The sequence below is a fragment of the Solanum verrucosum genome, unplaced genomic scaffold (assembly GCF_900185275.1).
Source record: "Solanum verrucosum unplaced genomic scaffold, falcon-dt-bn FXZP01000176.1, whole genome shotgun sequence".
NCBI lineage: Eukaryota > Viridiplantae > Streptophyta > Magnoliopsida > Solanales > Solanaceae > Solanum > Solanum verrucosum.
Genome location: NW_026020412.1, coordinates 1,049,579 through 1,070,376, shown reverse-complemented (window position 1 = coordinate 1,070,376; position 20,798 = coordinate 1,049,579). Strand labels below are relative to the sequence as shown.

Sequence of the window (20,798 nt, the reverse complement as noted above, 5' to 3'; positions counted from 1 at the left end):
TTACCTCTAGTTCTTCTCTTCTTCTCTTCTAGTTCTTCTCTTCTTTTCTTCTTCTTCTCTACTCTCTAGTCTCTACTCTGTTTTTTTTTTGTGGAACTACTCTATTTTTTTTTGGGTGGAACTACTCTGTTTTTCAGTATTTAGAGTTTGGGACTATGCTTGGTTTTGTACTTCTGTGGTAGACTGTAGTGCTATGCTCACTGGGCTGGAATCTGCCTATATTTAAAAAAAAAAAAAATTTGATTCTTCTATAATTATTTCTTCCCTACTTAATTTAGTTTTATACTAATTAATATAGTATTTATTTGTCCATAAATAGTGAATTCAATGACGTGAGATGCTAACAAAAAGAGGGACATTGCTAATGAATGTTATTGTTATTGAGATTTTGGATATTTATATATGCTATTAAATATTTTACATTTTTTTGCATTAATTGGCGCCTCAATTCAAAAAGGTGAGCGCCTCGCCGTGTGGAGAGGCAGGCCCTTGTCACCTCTCGCCGTCCAAAACACTGCCCTCAAGGTAATCTCCACTTCTCTCACTTTTTAACTTCATTATCTAATGACTGAAGTAAACTCCATTCAAAAGTAAAGGTATGTAAAAAGTAAAATAATGAGCATAGTATATAAAGAATGACAGAGGCAAAATAACAATTCCTTGCAAATAAACGGAAGCCTGATGAAATGGGTAATGTTTTCTCTCAAGCACGAAACCCAAAATACTCTCTCTCCTATTTTCTAGGATTATAGGAAGTCCCTTTCCAATGCCGTCGCCGGAATCTGAACCTCTATCTTCCTAACACAAGTCTTTCACCTTCTGTGTTTACTGTTTTATTATCTATTTTTTTTTACAAAGGTAACAGTTTTGTGTATTAATCTTCAGCACTGGGATCCCAAATTTACATCATGGAGCTACATACAGTTGTGTGTACTCAAAACAAAACTAAACTAGATCCTACTTCATCTTACAAAGAACCTAGGATATCTATAACAGCTATAGGATCATCTACATACTCCGAACTACATCAATAGCAAAAAGTGATTATGCAATTCATTTTAATCCTGTGTAAAGGACTACTAATACTCTCAAAGCATCTCATATTTCTCTCCTTCCATATGGTCCACCAAATCACTGTTGGGACAATTCTCCATCTGCTTTGGTCTGTACTGCCACTACCTTCAATGTTCCAGCTTTCTATAGCCTGACTTGCCCTTTGTGGCATGGTCCAGTTTGTGCCCCTGAAGCTAGTAAATAAGTGCTACAATTGTCTAACCACCTTGCAATGAAGAAACAGATGGTTGATTGTCTCTGCCTGTTGCTCACAAAAAAAACATCTACGACACATATGTATTCCCCTCTTCATTAGATTCTCCTGTGTTAGTACCGCCTCTTTAACTACCAACCAAGTAAAGACTGCCACCTTATATGGAATTTTGACTTTCCACATAAGCTTCCAAGGCAAAAATCTGAGTTGAGTCCCCATTTGATTCAAGTTCTTGTAGGTAGAGCTAACTGTGAAGATACCTTTGCTGTGATGAATCCACCTAAGAGTGTCTTCTCCCTCTTTCAATCCTCCAAAATGGTCCAGGGTGCCATAAAATTCAGCTAGTCTAGCCACCTCCCAGTCTTGTATCATCCTTGTGTATGTTAAGTTCCATCCATGGATGGACTAAACTTCTTGCACAGTGGCCTCATGTTGCTGATTCAACAAGTAGATGTCTGGAAAGAGCTGTTTGAGGTTTTATTATCTATTTTTTCTTCCTTTAATATGAGATCTTTTTCTCCGGAAATGGGAGGGAAGATACTTTTCGTCTCAGGTGATAAGTCATTCAAAATCTTTGAAGAAGGGAGGGGTGCAAATAGATAGTTTGTATGGGTAGAACGAGGTCGCAAATTCACTAGCCAGGTCAAGATAGACAAGGAAAATCTCAGATGGGTATGCACCCAAATGCAGCAGGCATCAAGAGGTCAGGGGAATCTTTACAGGAGATGGGGGAGAAAGATTCAATCTTACATTTACAGGGTGTACCAAAATTTTAACATATATGGCAGATACCTCAGAGTTGGAACAATAGCAGGGGAAAGAAGAAAAGGCATTATAATTCCAGAAGCTTATTACAGTGGGGGTTGCGATGACATATCAAGGAAAATATTAAATTGGTTGGGTGAAGCCACACGCAACAAGTTCGAAATAATCTCAAACATTTGGGAGAAGTCCTTAGATGCCGCACAGATCTCCTCTTGGCCACTGTTGCAAAAAGAACTACCAGACAATCTTAAGAATTTGCACGAAAGCAGCTCCTTCATTTCAAAGTGTCTTGTGGGATACTTCAATGATCCTTTCAATCATAGACCCAAAGCTGAAATAATCCAAACCCAGGTTCGTTAAGAGGAGACAAGTAATAGCAAGACTACGAGTCTCCCATATCCCACAACTTCCTCTTTGAATTTCCATCCAGGCAAGAAGAATCGAGAGTAAAAGCAGAGGATTGGTTTTGGAATGAATGACATTTGACGCTTGATTGGTGTTCGCCAGAATCTGTGGCAGCATCAACGAAGAGGGAATCAGGTCATAAATGGATCAAAGCTTTTGGGCTCTGTTAGCACCACTTTAGTCTACCAATGGTTTACACATGGAAGATTTAAGGAAATTAGAAAGTAGATTACTTCAACTTATAAGTTATTTATTTCTATTTCTGTGTAGCAATTGTTTGCAGTAGATTACTACAGCTTTTAAGTTAGTTATTTTTCCTATTTCTATGTGGCAGTTGTTGCAGTAAGGAGGTTATTCCTCCACTTTCTCATTTCAGCTGTAGTACGAAGTTATTTCCTTGTCTTCAGATGGGTGGTTAATCCACCAGTGTTGTACTTAGGGTCTGTTTGGAAAGCCACCAGGTAATTGGAATTGGTGTAATTACCAGCCTAGTAATTACGTTGACCTGCTTGTTTACCATAGTGTAATTATGGTGTAATTACAAGTGTATTGTTTGGTTGTACAAGTGTAATCACAAGGTTATATTGAATTTTAAAAATTTATTTAAAATTTAAAAAATTTATTAGACAAATAAGGACTTTTATAAATGATATTAATAAATTGAATATTTAAGATATATTGTCTTTTAAAAATATATTAATTAATAAACATATGTTTTTAACTAATAGTATAAAAAATAATTGATTTATATTTTTCAATTTAGTATATTTTAATTTAAAAAATCATAAAAACTAAAAGTACAAAATTTCCATTAACACTATGAAATGCATGTTTGACAAAAAGATTAATATTATAAATATCATGTCATAAAATAATAAAAATTTGACAAAAAAATAATCTATCAAGTCTAACTTTAAAAAATAGCTTGCAATGTAAAATACCAAGTCAATACTCCTAAAACAAATGAAATTGAAAATACAACATAAGTTCTAAATTCAAAACAAAAAATTTAACATAATACTCTTATGTCAAATTTCAACATAACATACATAAATATGATTTAAAAGAAAAGAAAAACATAAGTCCATAACTTTATTCAATAATGAATTATACTTTAATTTTAAAATTAGAATACTAATAAAATTATACTAATGAATTTTTTTAGATAATACAAAAAAATTGCATGGAATCACATGAAGTAAAGGTTGAGAATGAGAAGGAAATGAAATATAAATAATATTAAATAAAAATAAAATATTTTTAGAGAACATTAGAATGATAAAATTTTAAAAATAATTTAAAATATAAATAAATAAAAAATACATTAAAACGAAAAAAGTAAAAGGGGAAGAAATTAAAAAGTAATCAATTTGTAATTACACCATGTAATAACCAACAATTCACAGCCTCCCCCGTGAATTGGAGAGGGTAATTACCCATTGCCAATTACACCCAATTACATGCTAACTAGGTAATTACATGGCCAACCAAACAGGACAGACGGTGTAATTACACTCAATTACACCAAATTCAATTACCAGGGTGGCCTTCCAAACAGTCCCTTAGTGTTATTTGAATTTAGTGAAATAATAAGCAGAAAATTAGTCAAGTTTTTGAGTACCTCAAACTCAAGAGATTGCAGGTTCTCTCTTAATGAACCAGCACCATAGGTAGAAAAAAGAAACCTCTTTCCAGACTCCTAATTCACATAACATTAACTCTGATTTTGTCTTGAAACGTCCCATAACTAGATCCATAACAAGGGATAGTAACAACTCGGTATCATAGCCGGGAGTTATGGGAGCCTAAATTCAACATCAACTAGCACAATTGGTGAACTTGTTCCAAGAAGAACGTGCAGCCAATTTAGCCAGACATGAAGCAACAAATGCTTGCTTTGATGGACATTAAAGCAACAAATGCTTACTTTGATGGACTCACACAGGATTTAGCAAATTCGAAGATATGATTCTGATTCAACTGAACATAGTCAAAATCAAGGTTGGAAGGGTAAAATTAGTGGCAGGAGGAAGTTTCATCATTCCTCAACATACAAAGTTGGATTTCCCACGATTTAATGGCCAAGAGGACCCTTTGGGATGGTTGAACAAATGTGTGCACTTCTTTTGACACCAACAAACTCTGAAAGAAGAAAAGGTTGGGCTTGTTTCTTTTCATTTGGAGGGCAATGCACAACTTTGGTTTCTTCAACTAGAGACAGATTTGTCTTAGCCGTCTTGGGCTAACTTCAAACATCATTGTAACCTTTGTTTTGGGCCACCAATCAAAAGTCAAAAATTGGGAGAATTGGCTACGTTACACTAGATCAGGTCTGTGGCAGATTACCAAGAAACATTTGAGCAGTTAATTTCACGGGCGGGTACACTCACACAGTTACAAAACATTGGATTTTATATCAACAGTCTTACTGATTATATAGCAATTAAGGTTGAGTTGCATAATCCTCTAGATTTGGCTACAGTGATGAGTTTATCCAGGCTTTATGAACGCAAGGAACAACCCATTTGTTCACCATTGTTAGATGTTTGCAAATCAAAGACGTCAGATTTCTCACCTTAACATGCAAAATCTGTGAAGAAACAGACCAGGTCTAAAATGGAGGAAAGGCGACTTAAGGGACTTTGGGTCAACTGTGATGAACCATTAACTCGAGGTCATCAATGCAAGAAATTATTTTGGATCGACATTGTATACGATGAGGAAGAATTTATTGGAAAAGGGGGAAGTACTAATACTTTCCACACTTAGCGCTTGAGGACAAGCGCGATTTGAAGGAGGGAGTAATGTTAGCACTCCTTTAGAGTTTAGTCTACCAACAATATACACATGGAAGATTTAAGGAATTAGAAAGTAGATTACTTCAGCTTATAAGTTATTTATTTTTGTTTCTATATAGCAATTGTTTGCAGTTAGATTACTACGGCTTTTAAGTTATTGATTTTTCCTATTTTGTGTAGCAATTGTTGTAGTAAGAGGTTATTCCTCCACTTTCTCATTCCAATTGTAGTAGGAAGTTATTTCCTTGTTTTCAGATGGTGGTTAATCCATCAGTGTTGTATTTTTTAGTGTTGTTTAATTTAGTGAAATATTAGGCAAAAAATTAGCCAAGTTTTTGAGTACTTAAAACTCAAGAGATTGCAGGTTCTCTCTTAACGAACAAACACCATAGGTAGAAAAAAGAAAACATCTTTCCAGACTCATAATTCACTCAACATTAACTTTGATTGTCTTGCAACGTCCCATAACTAGATTCATATCCGTGGATAGTAACAGGCTCCCCTTGATTGGCTGGCCTATGGACTCATCCAAGACTATCGATGATGTGTGCGGTGGATTCATAATGATTGACGATGCCACAAGCTAGATCCCACTTTTTAGGCACATATGTGCGAAGAGCAATCTGGAAAAGCTTTCGACAAAGAACTGAATTCAAAATCCAAATTTTGGAGGATTGTCTCACTCAAATTATCGCTAACCATCGAAATAAAAAGGGGAAACGAAAAGAAGTCATTGGAGAAGAAGTTGAAAGAGCTTCTTCGAGTCATGCTGAGAAGACAGAAATTTACCCGATGGTTAATAACCTACAGAACTCAGGAGCCTAAAGGAGGACATCAGTGGTTGGAACAGAGAGAGTTCTGACAAGCTGGAAGTTCAAAAAGGTAGGCTACTTGATGATTTATCAATCCTCGAGCAATCGGTAGAAGGAAGACTTATGGCACAACTTGAAAAAGAGAGATCACTTCACTTAAAACTCAGGTTGCATGAAATAGCTAAAATTGAGGAGATCTCCTCGAGGCAAAAGTCCAGATGTTTGCGGCTTAAAGGAAACAAGAATACCAAATTCTTTTCGAGAATAACTAACTCTCAGAAAAGGATTAACCGCATTGACAAGCTACTAACTGGAGATGAAGTCGGTGAAAACAACAATATCAAAGCTGGAATTCTACGATTCTATCAAGCATTGTACATAGAGGAAGAACAATGGACGCTAGAAGTAAGATTTAATAGTCTCAACAGCTTGTCACAAGCCGAAAAAACATGGCTGGAGAGAAATTTTGATGAAAGAAGAGATCAAAGTTGCAAGCTTCTCTTGTGCTCCAGACAAAAGTCTGGTTGCAGATGGTTATACAATGGCTTTTTACCGGTGCTTGGATTTCATTAAAGAAGATATTATGGGAGCTCTCAATCATTTTCATCAGCATTGCCACATGATTAAATCCATGCAATGCCTCTTTCATTGCCCTGATCCCTAAAAAGAGATGTGCTCAAAATCTCGGAGATTTCAGGACCATTAGTCTCATTGGAAGTGCCTACAAGATCCTGGCTAAAGTTTTAGTCGAAAGACTAAAAACAATGATTTGGAAGCTTGTATTTGGAGAACAAAATGTTTTTTATAGAAAAGGCAGATCATTGATGCTTCTCTAATTGCCAATGAAATGCTACATGGAAGACTCAAGAGTGGAACGCCTGGGATTATGTGCAAGCTGGATGTGGAGAAGGCATTTGATAAGGCCAATTGGTCTTACTTACTCTCTTTATTGAGTCAAATGGAATTTGGGAGCAGGTGGATTAATGGATTAAATATAGCCTCCCCACTGTCAAGTATACTATTCTAGTAAACAGAGCACCAATTGGTGTTTTCTCTCCGCAGTAAGGAATAAGACAGGAGGGACAAACCCTCTCTCCACTTTTCTATTCCTACTAGCCATGGAGGGTCTGAGTAAGATGTTGGACAAAGCCGTAACAAATCATTTAATTAAGGGGTTCTAGGTGGAAAGCAGGCCAAACTACTTTATTAGTGTTTCTCACCTTCTCTATGCAAATGACACTTTAATATTTTATGGGGCAGAAAAGCTTCAAGTGCAATACCTAAACCTGGTCATTATGCTCTTTGAAATCATTTCAGGGCTGCATATAAATATGTTGAAGAGCAAGATTTATCCTGTGAATACAGCACCCAATCTAAATGAATTAGCAAATATAATGGCATGTGAAATTGGCTCTTATCCAGCAACCTATCTAGGTATGCCTCTGCGAGCAAAGTACAAAGAAAAAGAAGCCAGGAATAAGGTCATAAAACAGGTGGATAAAAGGTTAGGAAACTGGCATATGCAATACTTGTCCATGGGAGGAAGGCTAACACTAATCAACAGTGTTTTGGACAATATTCCAAGATTTGGATCATCTCAATCAATTGATAGGGAAGAGATTACTTATGAGCAAAAAGGGAGGACGAAGTCGCATGAGATTTGGTATTATTCAAACTATCAAAATAAGGGATATCGTTGACTGGTACAAGAATAGAATTCCTTGCTTACACTTTCTTTCTACTGGTTGGTTGGCTTACCAGTATTTCAAGAGTAAATACTGCGGAGAGGAATAGGGTTCCTCTATTTGTTTGGTCTAATAAATATGTCCCTTGAACCTATGTCTAGGGGTATCGATAGAATATGAAAAATCGACTGAACCAATTTATGTTATTTTTTCAATAAAACCGTGGACTTCTATTTAAGTGTATAACCGTCCCGAACAATTGGGATGGTCCTTCTAATATATGAAATAAACCGAAAAATTGCCAAACCAAACTGAATAACCTTACATGTATGTAAATATCTCTTATACATTGACAGTATGTTAAATTTATATATTTTATAACATTTTTCAAATATAAATATAACCTATGTCCTAGGTCTCTGGTGACTAGACGACTTTGAGTCTTTGCTTTTTAATTAGTCTTTACTTAATTAAGTTTAAAACTAAAAGATGTTGTAATAAATACTCTATCAAACAATACAATAAAACCTATGCAAACACTCCTATTAAATGTTTAAGATCAAACAGTACGGCAACAAGGTTTTACATTCTTGTCTTCTTCGTGAAGAATTAAAGTGTTTCAAGAACATATTTGTGAAATAAATATTTTAATAGTAGTATATTTTAAGGTGATATTTTAAAACTAAAAAAAAAAAAAATTAATTGAATCGTACCGATACCGAAGAGAAACCGATATGATTCGGTTGGTTTTAACAAATCTAATTTTGGTTATATATTATAAAATACCTGAAAATTGGGATGGTATAATTTTAAAAAAATAATAGACCGAACCGTACCATTGACACCCCTACCTATGTCTTCTAAGGTAATAAGCAAACTGGACAAATTGAGGCGGTCCTTTCTTTGGGAGGGAAACAATGAGGAGCATACATTTCATCTAGTGAAGTGGGAAAAGTTGTCCCTAAGGAACAGGGAGGACTAAGAGGACTAAGCATAAGAGACTTAAGCAAACATAACAAGAGTTTGTTAATAAAATGGTGGAGATACAGCCAACGACCACCATTCTTATGTAAGGATGTCCTTATCACTAAATATGGAAGACAGAAAACTGGTGCACTACGCAGACGAGAGCTCCACATGGAATGGGACCTTGGAAACACATTAACAACATGAAGGATGATTTCTTCCAAGAGTAGGGTTGGGAATGGTACTATGTCAAATTTTGGAAAGATAGGTGGTTACTCAATCGTCCTTTGAAAGAATCTCACCCCAAGTTCCTTCTAATTGCTACATATCCAGATTCAACAGTTGCAAGAAAAAGAGATGGTAACATATGGGACCTTCACTTCAGAAGAAATTTGCAAGATTGGGAGTAGGGTGAGCTCTTTGATTTATACAATCTTTTGGAAGGTTTCTCAATAAACCCCAAAACCCAAGACAATCTCAATTGGAATGGCTTAAGCAAAGGAGTTTACACTGTCAAGGGAGGCTACAATAGGCTCAACATCCCAAATGCTTTAACTGACCACTGCAAACTCCCCCATGATTAAGTGTTTCCTATGGACAACTCTCCTAAATGGCACCCTCAATCATGATAGTTTCAAGAAGGGCTTCCAGACAGCAAACAAATGCTTCATGTGCCATCTTAAAAAGACAGTGAACCAATTGTTTTTACACTACCTTGTGGCAGCAGGCATTTGGTCCATGTATCTTGCAGTTTTTAGCATCAGCTGGTCAACACCATCAACCCTGAAAGAAGTCGTTGAAATAGGAGCTTACAAAAAGTGGATAGATCCATCAAGAGAATTTGGCAAATGATAATTGCTTGTATATCTTGGGAGTATATGGATTAGAAACAACTGATGTTTTGATGGGACTTCAACTCCTAACTACTCTTTGAAATCTAAAAGTCTGGTGAATCTTTATAGCTAGAGCAACTATTCCCCTGTAATGATGTGATTACTCGTGTAGACTTCATTAGCTCCCTCTTATTAGCTTAACTTAGAGTTTTTACTATAGGTTTTAACTCCATATCTCAATTATTATTATTTTGCAATTCTGGAGTTATCACCTATTTCTTTGTAACTATCTTGCATCTCTTTGATGCCTTTTAATACAATCTTTTACTTCATCAAAAAAGAATACAGAGACGCACAACAATTCATTCTAATAAGTGTGTCACCTTAGAAGAGATCACAAAATAGTACTTTCAATCATGATACATAGAATTGATGCCTTCTAAAAAAAACTAGACTATCACGTTTTTGCTAATTTCAAACTTGAACTATATGTTGTTTTTGTTACCCCTTGAACTATAACTTTCAAGGGTTAAAAACCCCAACTCAATATTTGTTGGTGTGTGTACTACAGCTCTCAAAACAATAAAAAAATGTGCCAAGTGGCACAACATGTGTAATTTAAACTTAAAGCTAATACATAAAAAAACATAAACTATCACTATCTTGTGAGTTCCATATTTGAACTATCGGGTGATTTTGTTACCCCCTGAACTATGATTTTTTACGATTAAAACACCCCTGAAGAATATTTTTATCATGGGACAACTCGTGATGTTCATATCTATTATGTGCATCTAGTATTACGTAGACCTTATACAATAATCGTCTTACCTTTACTATATTTTTTGTTTCAGTTCTTCTTGAACAATCAACGCCATTATTCTAGATATGAAAATAATGGTCAAAATCATATTCAAGTGTTAATTGCCTCTTATTAGAAATAGGATTGACTACTGAATCCGAAAGAACTGATAGTTATTGAGAGAACCCAAGTAAACTCTTCCAAATTCAGGAAACAACCAATAGTTTTTTAAGGTTGTAACACCCCTAAAGAATATTGCTCAATGTGCCTAGTGGCCCTACACATGACATTATATTTTAAGCCCAAATTAATATCCTATCAAAGCAAATAAAAAATAAATAAACTAGTTAAAGTAAAAACCAAATAGAAGAATTGGTGGCTAATGAATGTGTGGACATGAGATATAGATCCAAAGCTCCAGGAATTCTATGCAAGCTAGACATAGAAAAAGCTTATGATCATTTGAATTGGGAACATATGTGGAGAACATTAAGGAGGATGGGGTTTGGCAACACATGGATAAAATGGATGAGGTTTTGCATAACTACAGTGAAGTTTTCAGTTTTGATAAATGGCTCTCCAACTGGTTTCTTCTCCTCTGAGAGAGGGTTGAGACAAGGAGACCCCCTGTCTCCTTTTCTTTTCATTTTGGCCATGGAAGGTTTAAGTGACATGCTGAAGAGTGCTCAGGTGAATAACAGAATCAGGGGCTTCACTGTGAATGAAGGAAACTCCCTGGGAGTGTCTATTTCCCATTTACAATATGTTGATGACACCTTGGTTTTTTGTGAAGCAGAGAAGGAACAACTAAAACACCTAAGGGTTATCTTCATCCTATTTGAAGCAGTTTCTGGACTTCATATAAATTGGGAAAAGAGTTTTATCTATCCTGTGAATGAAGTTCCAGAAATCAGTACTTTGGCAAACATTTTAGGTGGTAAGATAGGAGAGCTTCCCACCACCTATCTTGGAATGCCATTGGGAGCTAAGAGTAAGTCCATGAACATATGGAACTCTGTGGTGGAAAGGTGTGAAAAGAAGCTAGTTAACTGGAGAAGTCAATATTTATCTTTGGGTGGCAGAGTCACACTGATCAATAGTGTTCTTGATGCCATGCCAACTTACATGATGTCCCTTTTCCCATTCATGGGAAGATAATCAAAAAGTTGGATGCTATCAGGAGAAACTTTCTTTGGCAAGGTAATGGTGAAGGGGAGAAGAAGCACCATTTGGTTAAGTGGGAGGTTGTCATAACATCCAAAAAAGAGGGAGGTTTAGGAATTAAGAATCTAAAAGCACAAAACAAGAGCCTTCTGTTAAAATGGCTATGGAGACTGGCAGCAGATGAGCAGGGCCTATGGAAGAAAATCATCATTGCAAGATATGGTAGGGAAGGACCATGGACTACTCAGGCAGTTAAAACTCCTTATGAAAGGGGACTATGGAGGACTATCAGAAATCAGTGGCCAAGAATGTGGGGTAATTCTGTGATCAAAGTGGGTAATGGCAGAAAGACCATGTTCTGGAATGATATATGGGTAGGGCAAACACCTCTGAGGCAACAGTTTCCAGACATTTACAATCTCAATCAACAGAAGCTAGCTACTATCTCAGAGGTCAAAAATGCACAAAGTTGGAATCTATCCTTCAGAAGACTCTTCAATGACTGGGAAGTGGAGAGAATGATTTAGTTCTACAATACCTTGGAACAAGCTAAGAGCCTCAATTTTGAGGAAGACAAACTATTATGGAGTTTGGACAAAGGTGGCAAGTTCAGGGTGAAAGCAGCCTACAAGATGCTGAATATCTCAACAGAAACCAAGGAATGGTGGCCATGGAAGATGATCTGGAAAGGGAAGATACCTCATAAAGTGGCCTGTTTTACTTGGCTAGTTGCAAGTCAAGCAGTCCTGACCCAGGACAACCTTATGAAAAGGGGCAGGCAGTTATGCTCTAGATGTTTTTTTTGTGAAGCTGAAATAGATACAGTAAATCATATTTTTCTGCAGTGTAAAGTGACTGGAAAATTATGGCAATGGTTTATCAATCTGAGGGGTATTGGATGGGCCATGCCAAGGCATACTTCAGAAGTACTAGCATGCTGGAATAGAGATGGAAATCAGTCAGAACACAAGGAGAGATGGAAGATTGTCCCTTCTTGCATCTGGTGGACAATCTGGAAGGAGAGAAACCAGAGATGTTTTGAGAACAAGAACATTCCCTTCCAAAGTATAAAGATGAACTGTTTAGCAACATTTTACTTTTGGTGTATACATTATGTACCTAAGGATATAGGGGAAATTAACCTATTTCTAGACAGTTTATAAGGAATATAGGAGATAGATTTTGTTTGGGTTGTCCTTTCATACTTTTGATGTAACTATGTAGGAGCACACTATTTGGTGTACTCCTTTTGTTTATAAAATACCAGTTAACTTTCTCAAAAAAAAAAAAGAACTAAAAATGAAAAACGGAAAGGGATCAATTGTTGGTTTTGCCATAAAGGTTAAAGAACACCAATTCTTTTATATATTTTTATTTTATAATTGTGGTGTTCGAGACAGCTTACGCGCACCTCAACTAACTGCACAGGTTCTTTGTAATATTGTCTCTTTTTCAATTGAAATTAAGGGTCGTCAAAAACTTGGGGCTGATATGTGTTTGAGTTTGTTCTTACAAAAATTAGTGTCCATATGGATTTGATGACGTCTGCCCACAACTACATAAATATTCATTTTTCATCCTTAAGAAAGTGTTCGACTTTCAAAGAAGATCAAATGAAATCAAGAAAAGGGTGTTGAGGAAGGTGTTCTTTCAATAATATCAAGAAAAAAAATGGAAGAATAGATAATTTCAAATGAAACCCGAATACAAAACCTAGATCAATTTGGTCTTAGAAGGAAATGAAGAAGACGGAAGAAAAACTAAAGAATATAAAGGAAATAAAGATGAGAAAAAAAACTGAAAAATTATTTATTTGAGGCCTAATTAGCCATAAATAAATCCAACATGACATCACTTCTCACCTCCTATGAGCCATTCAATCTTCAAAAATCATAGTTCAAGGATACCGAAAAAACTGATAATTTAAGTAGAAACTTGCAAAACAATGATAATTTAAGAGGTTTTCAGCCATTATAAAAGCCACCCCACATGGATGACTTATTTTACCCCCATACTCTAAGTGACAATTAACAAGCACTGTCAAGCCATGGGGTTTTAACCCTGGAAAGTTATAGGATCCAAAACTTGATAGTTTAGGGAGTTAGCCATTAACTCTAATATATAAATAAGAGAACCCTAGGCCCACCTACGTGGCGCCACCACAAGCTAGAATTTCCTTTTAAATTTATTTATTTCCAAAAATAGTCTTCCCTTTTCATGAAAAGATGTGACTTTTATGAAAAGTTGCAACTTTTATGAAGAGTTGCGACTTTTATGAAAAATTGTAACTTTTATGAAAGGTTGTGACCTTTCCAAAGGGTTGTAACTTTTCCAAAGAGTTGTGACATTTCTGATAAGGCACAATAAGCATTTGTTCACACTACCATTTGTTGTCTATGTGAGAAATTTTGGAGAAGAATATTATTCAATTATTGTCCTGTCTACATTATTACATTGAGACCCTATTTATAGACACTACAATACAATTCTTTACCAAGTAGGATACTATTTACTATTCCTATTTCTATTCCTATTCTATTCTAAATAGGATTGTATAAACCTATTCCTATTCTACTAGGATTGTATAAACTTATTCTTATTCTAGTAGGATTGTATAAACCTATTCATATTCTAACACTCTCCCTCAAGCTAGTGCATACAATTCATGTACCTAGCTTGTTACAAATGTAATTAACACGAAGACCGATGAGGAGCTTAGTGAGATATCTGCAAGTTGATCAGTCGACTTCACAAAATTGACAGTCAATCTCAATGTGCTTGTCTTCTCATTAAATATGGGATTTGATGTATAATGTCAGTCAATATCAATGTGCTTGTCTTCTCATTAAATACTGGATTTGATGCATAATGTCAGTCAATCTCAATGTGCTTAATCTTCTCATGAAATACTGAATTTGATGCATAATGTCAATAAAACACAGAGTGATAAAATTCCAGTGTTGAACTTCCCAAACCAAACTTGCAAAGACTGACTCACATAATCGACATACAAGGCTACTAAACTCCCCCTGAGCAACAAAGTGCTCAAAATCTGGTATAAAGTATGGATCATGTTGGAATCAATAGATTAGTCGATATTAAACAAGTCACCCAAAAACTGGCCGAAACATGCTCATCTGTCGGAGTATTAGATTTGATGGCTAAAAGTGGTCACAATCTAAGAAATAAAATTATATGGGTAGGGTCGGAATGATGTCACGACCCAACTAGAAAATAGAAATTATATAAGATAGTTCGAATTGATGGAACGACCCCATTGAAAAAGAGAAATAATATGGGTAGGCTCGAAATAATGGCACGACCCTACTGAAAAAGAAAAATTGTACGGATAGGGTTGGAATGATGGCACAACCCTATGCAAATCAGATTTGAGGAGTCACCGAAAAGACGAATGGAACTATGCAAATCAAATCTGAGGAGTCATTGAAAAGACACATGATGCTATGCAACTTAGTTATGAGAAAATAGTTCGAAAAAATCCACGGTACAACACAAATTAAATATGAAAAGTAGTACAGAGAGATGCACGGTGCTACGCAAATCAGATATGCAAAAAAAAGGTAGTCACCAAAAGGATGGCATGGTGCTACACAAATTATATATGAAAAAGTAGTCACCGGAATGATGGCACGGTGCTACAAAAATTAAATATAAAAAAGTAGTCACCGGAATGATGGCACGGTGCTACACAAATTAGATATAAGAAAGTAGTCACCGGAATGATGGCACGGTGCTACATAAATTATAAATGAAAAAGTAGTCACCAGAAAGATGGAACGTGCTACACCAATACCAACGAATATGGGGTTGACACAAAACAGCTCTAAAATTGATGCATGGTGACCTGTCTGACTGAGCTTCTTCCCTTGAACATGGGGTTCATGCATGTATCATTTGTCCTACTTTTATTAACATAATCATTGGCCAAATGGGCGGCATATATGGGTAATAGCCACCCGCCGGCAGCGGAAACTCTTTGATTTTCTACCAAGATCATAGAGGATCTGATACCATGTGAGAAATATTGGAGAAGAATATTGTCATGTCTACATTATTACATTGAGACCCTATTTATAGACACTACAATGCAATCATTTACCAAGTAGGATACTATTTACTATTCCTATTTCTATTCCTATTCTATTCTAAATAGAATTGTATAAACTTATTCCTATTCTACTAGGATTGTATAAACCTATTCATATTCTAATAAGATTGTATAAACCTATTCATATTCTAACAATCTATAAATAGAGGGATTTCCTCTTATTTCAAAACAACAAAAATTTTGAACTTCTTCTTCTTCTGCACAATTAAATATTCGTGTATTTTGCTCATGTTGAGTGGATCACTGACATCATTGTTTTCGTATCACTACACTTGTGAATAGAATCGTTCCATCCTGAGAGGATCTATTCCTTTAAACCTCGGGTACTAGAGGGGAATAATTTCCTTAAGGGGACACTGTGCATTCAGTGGACTCAAATTTTTCTTTTCTGTTTCTATTGTTATAGATCCTGGTATATTTTTTTACCGTCATTAATTTATGCTTATGATATCAATTGTTGTTTTTGAGTACATGTTTTAAACTTTGTTGTTTATGTTTCTGTAAAGTTATTGTATATAAGTATTTGTTAGTACAAATAAAGATAATTTATTTATTAGAAAATTTAATATCTCATGTTGATGTTCATCTAATTTCCCAAAAATATCAAATACCAACACTTCCCGGGGGTAAAAAGATAAATTATAAAATCAAATTAAAGATGATTGATTAAAGGATAAATGATAAGATGTTATAATTATCATTTCTTTTAGATTATTAATGTACGTTACTACGTAATCTTGTATGTGAGACAATATAGTGTTTTAGTTTTAATGAGTGATAGGTTTTAAGTATTATTTTATAAATTCTGTGATATCAAATTCCCGCGCGAAGCGTGGATAATTTTACTAGTATGTATATATACATATATATGAATTAGCATAGCAGTTAAAGCGGGGGCAGATCTATGTGTAAGGGAGGGGGTGCCGTGGCACCTGATGCCTCGGTCGAAACTTTGTATATTTATGTGTATACGTTTAAGAAATACAATATATAATACACTTGCCACCCGCACTCACAAAAGATTAAAATGTACCAGTAGCAAAGTGTGGAGCATGCCACCCAAGTGATCACGGTTGGAATCCACGTGAACCACTATTTTTTGCTTTTTTGTTTGCTGCGAAGAGGGCTGGCTTAAGCTCTTTCTTTTTCATTAATTTTTCTTTAAATCTATTGTTTACTAATTCAAAATACCTCTTTTTTGCTTTGATCAATTCTTGACTTTTTTTACTCTCTTTTACTAAGTATTAATCTCTTGATACGAGTGTTGCATATGTATCCAATATTAATGAGTAATAAATATTAAAATGATGGGTATTATTGTGTTAAAGTTTTTAAAATTTAGAGGTCAATTTGATCTTTCACCAACGTTTGCGCTAAGTGAAGATAACTGTGTTGAAACTACAATTCTTGAATACACAACTATATATGTGCAGCAACACATAAAGACAATGGAATATGAATATATTGAGGTAATGATATTAGATGGTTTTTACAAGTTCAAATCTTTAACGTGAATTTTTTTTTTCTTTCTCGAAGTCTTAGAGAATAAGAACTCTTATTCTACAAAAAAAATATAAAAAAATGGACTGCTAATTAGGTAACTTGAATCCTAGAATATCTAAAAGAAAACATAACTAAATATGCATATTTGATCATTCATCTATAAAAATCAAAAGCAAAAAATCAAATCATAACCCAAAACTGAAAATAACCAACCCATTTATTCTCTCTGAATTTTCAAACACAATATTTTAAACATTTAGCCTTATGGCCTATATCTGAAGATTCAATATAGAAAATTGGGAGTTTATAGAAGGTGTAGACTACAGTTCATCACTATACCTGAATCTGTCTGTAAATTTCATTGAAAAAAGCTCAATACATAAACAGCCAACATATCCTCATTGAGAGTTTCTACAAGTAGATTACGAAACCAAATACTGAATAAGTGCAATTTACCTGAATCTCCCTACGAATTTCATTGAAATCAAAGAATCGCTTCCCTGGAAGGTGCAAAAACTCTCCCCATTCGTCATCAGTACCATCTGGCTTACGCTTGGTCTGTATAAGCTGTAGAACAAGCGGGCGCCGAGTACAGATATCAGAACCCCTAGGCAAGAAATCGCGACCGACAAGGGCTTCCAGAACGCTGGATTTTCCACTACTCTGACTACCGACGACAGCTACCTGAGGCAGCTCAATCGTGGACTGACTTCCGAGCTGTGCGAAGATGTCTTGGAGCTTGTTCACTATAGGAATCACTGAGTGACCCAACGGCGCCGTATTGGTGGATGATGGAACTGGAACTGGAACTGAATCTTCCGCCATGGAAGTGAGTCAACCCGGATCGAAGTGAGTAAGATTGTGATGTTACTGGGCGCTCCTGAAAGTGGAGATGTAGTGAGATCGGTAAGAAGGAAACCCTAGAGAGGAGTTTTTAGGGGTTTGAGGACTCTGGAGAGAATCGAATTTGAATATCTCGGGACAGAAAAACGGGGGTATACTCTCCTACCGCCCAAGAAACAATTTAGGGTGTTATTTTTTTTATTTATTCTACAATTTGGTTTATTTGTTTGATTATAATTATTTATAGATGATGAAGGGTGTGTTTGGTAGGAAGGAAAATGTTTCTATCGAAAATGTTTCTATCAAAAATGTTTTCTTCGAAAACAAGTGAATTTCTAACTTATTTTTTCATTTTTAGTTGGTGAGTAGAAAATATTTTATAATGTTTGGTTGGTGAATGAAAAAAAAATAATTCAGAAAATATTTTTTATTTTTTACTTGAGACTAAAACCACTCTTTAAGAAAATAATTTCTGATCCAAAATCAACCCCGATAATTAATTTAGGACCCGACCCCGACACCCAAACTAGGACAAGACCCCATCACCGTTCCAAAATCGACCCTATGATCTGACCCAGGACTTAACCGACGAAAAAAAATTAAAACAATTTAAAAACAAAAAAATTGATGGGGTCGCGGGGGGGAGGGCGGTAGGAGTGGGGGTGGCATAAAAATGAATTTTTTTTTAATTTGAAATATTTTTCAAAAATATTTTTTAAAGAAAAAAAATTGATGGGTGACCTGGGTGGGGGTAGCGCGAGGTGGGGTAGTGACGTAAAAATGAAAAAATTTAAGTTTGAAATATTTCCCAAAAATAACTTTTTCTTAAAAAAATTTTTTGGTGGGAATGGCCTGAGTGGGGGTGGCGGGGGAGGGATAGGGGTAGGGGTAGGGGTTTAAAAACAAAATTGACGTGGATGGCCTAGGTGGGAGGGTGGCGGCTGGGGGTGGGGGTGGCATAAAAAATGATTACAATTGTTGGGGTAGCCTGGGGTGGCGTAAAAATGAAAGTTTTTTAAATTTGAAATATTTCTCAAAAATAATTATTAAAAAAATGACGGGGGTGGTTTGGGTGGGGTGCCTTGTTGGGGGTGGCGAGTGGGGTATGATGGTAGGGGTTGGATAAGGTAAAACAAATCTTTAAAGTTGAAACATTTTCAAAAATAATTTTAATTTTTTTTATTTTTTTTGTTTGAGGGTGGGTGGGGGGCTGGTTTGGGGGTAGGGATAAAAATATATTTGAAATTTTAAAAATAAGAAGATTTAAAAATATTAATTTTTTTAATAGGGAGGGTTTGGTACGGGGCATGGGTAGGGTAAGAAAAAAAATTAAAGGATGAAGTAGAGTTTAGGAAAATGTTTTCCTTAATTTTGGAAGGGAAGTCATTTTCCTTAAATTTGAGGAAAATGAGTTGATTTAGAAAACATTTTCTAAACATGGAAAAATTGGAAAATGTTTTCCGTCATACCAAACACACCTGAAGTGTCGTACTAAATGACCTCATTAAGATTATAAATAAATTATTATATTAGAATATTAGAAATTTGGTATTGTCACATATATTAAGAACTTGAAAGATTGTAAAATTCTTGCTCTTTAGTGATTTTTATCTTTTACTTTGTTATAATTGGCTTCTCAATATTGAATGATTTTTCATAGATTTGTCAGTTATCACTTTCTTTATTGTTTGGTACATGTACATGCAAAGTATAAGATACTCAATTTGATAGTCTAATATTCATTCTTTAGCAGATAGTTTTCATTGTTCTTCCATGTCATTGTCCATAAACACCCCTAAATATGTCATAATAAATTTATCATATAAAGGCATCAGTCCATCGTATTCTCAAATGTGTGTTCCTTGATTATTTTAGAGCTAGTAAATCATAAAAGATCTCATTAAATTCTTAAAAACTTTTTTAATCATATTTAAAAATCTGAAAATATTTTGAATTACATTATTTTTGAAAAAAAAATAGAACAAGTAAAGAATTATGAACAAACCAAGTCACATGTTTATTATTCGAGAGGGCACCAGCTTGGAAAAAATATAGGAAATAAAAACAATTACAAGTAATTAGGAGAATCAAGAAAGGTTACAAGTAGCAATAGTTTTAATAATCGAAACATTTAAATTTGTTGAATAAAGAATGTGAAAGGTTAAGAAGCAATATGTGAAAAACACATGATAACATCTATCTATTTATCTATATCTTGTTGGGTTCGAAAGTGATTAGGACATCATGTGGAAGCTTACAATTGCAAATCAAGACGTTAAATCAGATGAAAAAAACTTATACTAAAAAACAAAATATTATTATATGATTTGGCCAATTGGCCTACATATTTAAAAATTAATAAAAAGACATTAAAACTATAGAGAGTAAACTCTCCCCATAAACAAGACTTTCTAAATGACTACATTGTACATTCTATTATGTTGTTTGTTGATATACCGTGAGTTTACGGTATTTTTAATACATTTCACTTAAGAGTTGTGTGTGTCTAGGGTCTTTTTGTGTTGGTTTTTATGTGTTTTTATCATGTTTTGCAGGAAAGATGTTGAGGCGCGGAAGTAAAGAGACAGCTGAAAGAAATGTAGAAAAGGGCATCTACGGAGGTGATCTACGGACCGTAGGTCCATTAACGCTCCGTAGATGGTAATCGTAGATCAGCAGGTAAGGCAAATTAGGGAAATCTGACCAAGTGTAGAACCACGGTGGCCATTGACGGTCCGTAGATTGATCTACGGACTGTACTGCTGAACCGTAGAATGTGACTGCGAAGGTTCCAGTACCTGATTTTTGGAGAAATCTAAGTATGGA

At 35.1% G+C, this 20,798-nt stretch overlaps 2 protein-coding genes across 4 annotated transcripts in view; both read right to left on the bottom strand.

Annotated features, from left to right (window-relative positions):
• Positions 1-18,145, bottom strand: part of LOC125840696 (dynamin-related protein 3A-like) — a 43,693-nt gene extending 25,548 nt beyond the window's left edge. For both annotated transcript variants that reach the window (XM_049519658.1, XM_049519659.1), the window contains exon 1: positions 17,586-18,145. In XM_049519658.1, the coding sequence (XP_049375615.1) occupies positions 17,586-17,954 (369 nt within the window). In that variant the 5' untranslated portion in view covers positions 17,955-18,145. The remainder of the gene's footprint in view (positions 1-17,585) is intronic.
• The window catches only part of LOC125840706 (costars family protein), a 280,520-nt gene that overhangs the window by 66,593 nt on the left and 193,129 nt on the right, over positions 1-20,798 (bottom strand). The window lies entirely within an intron of this gene.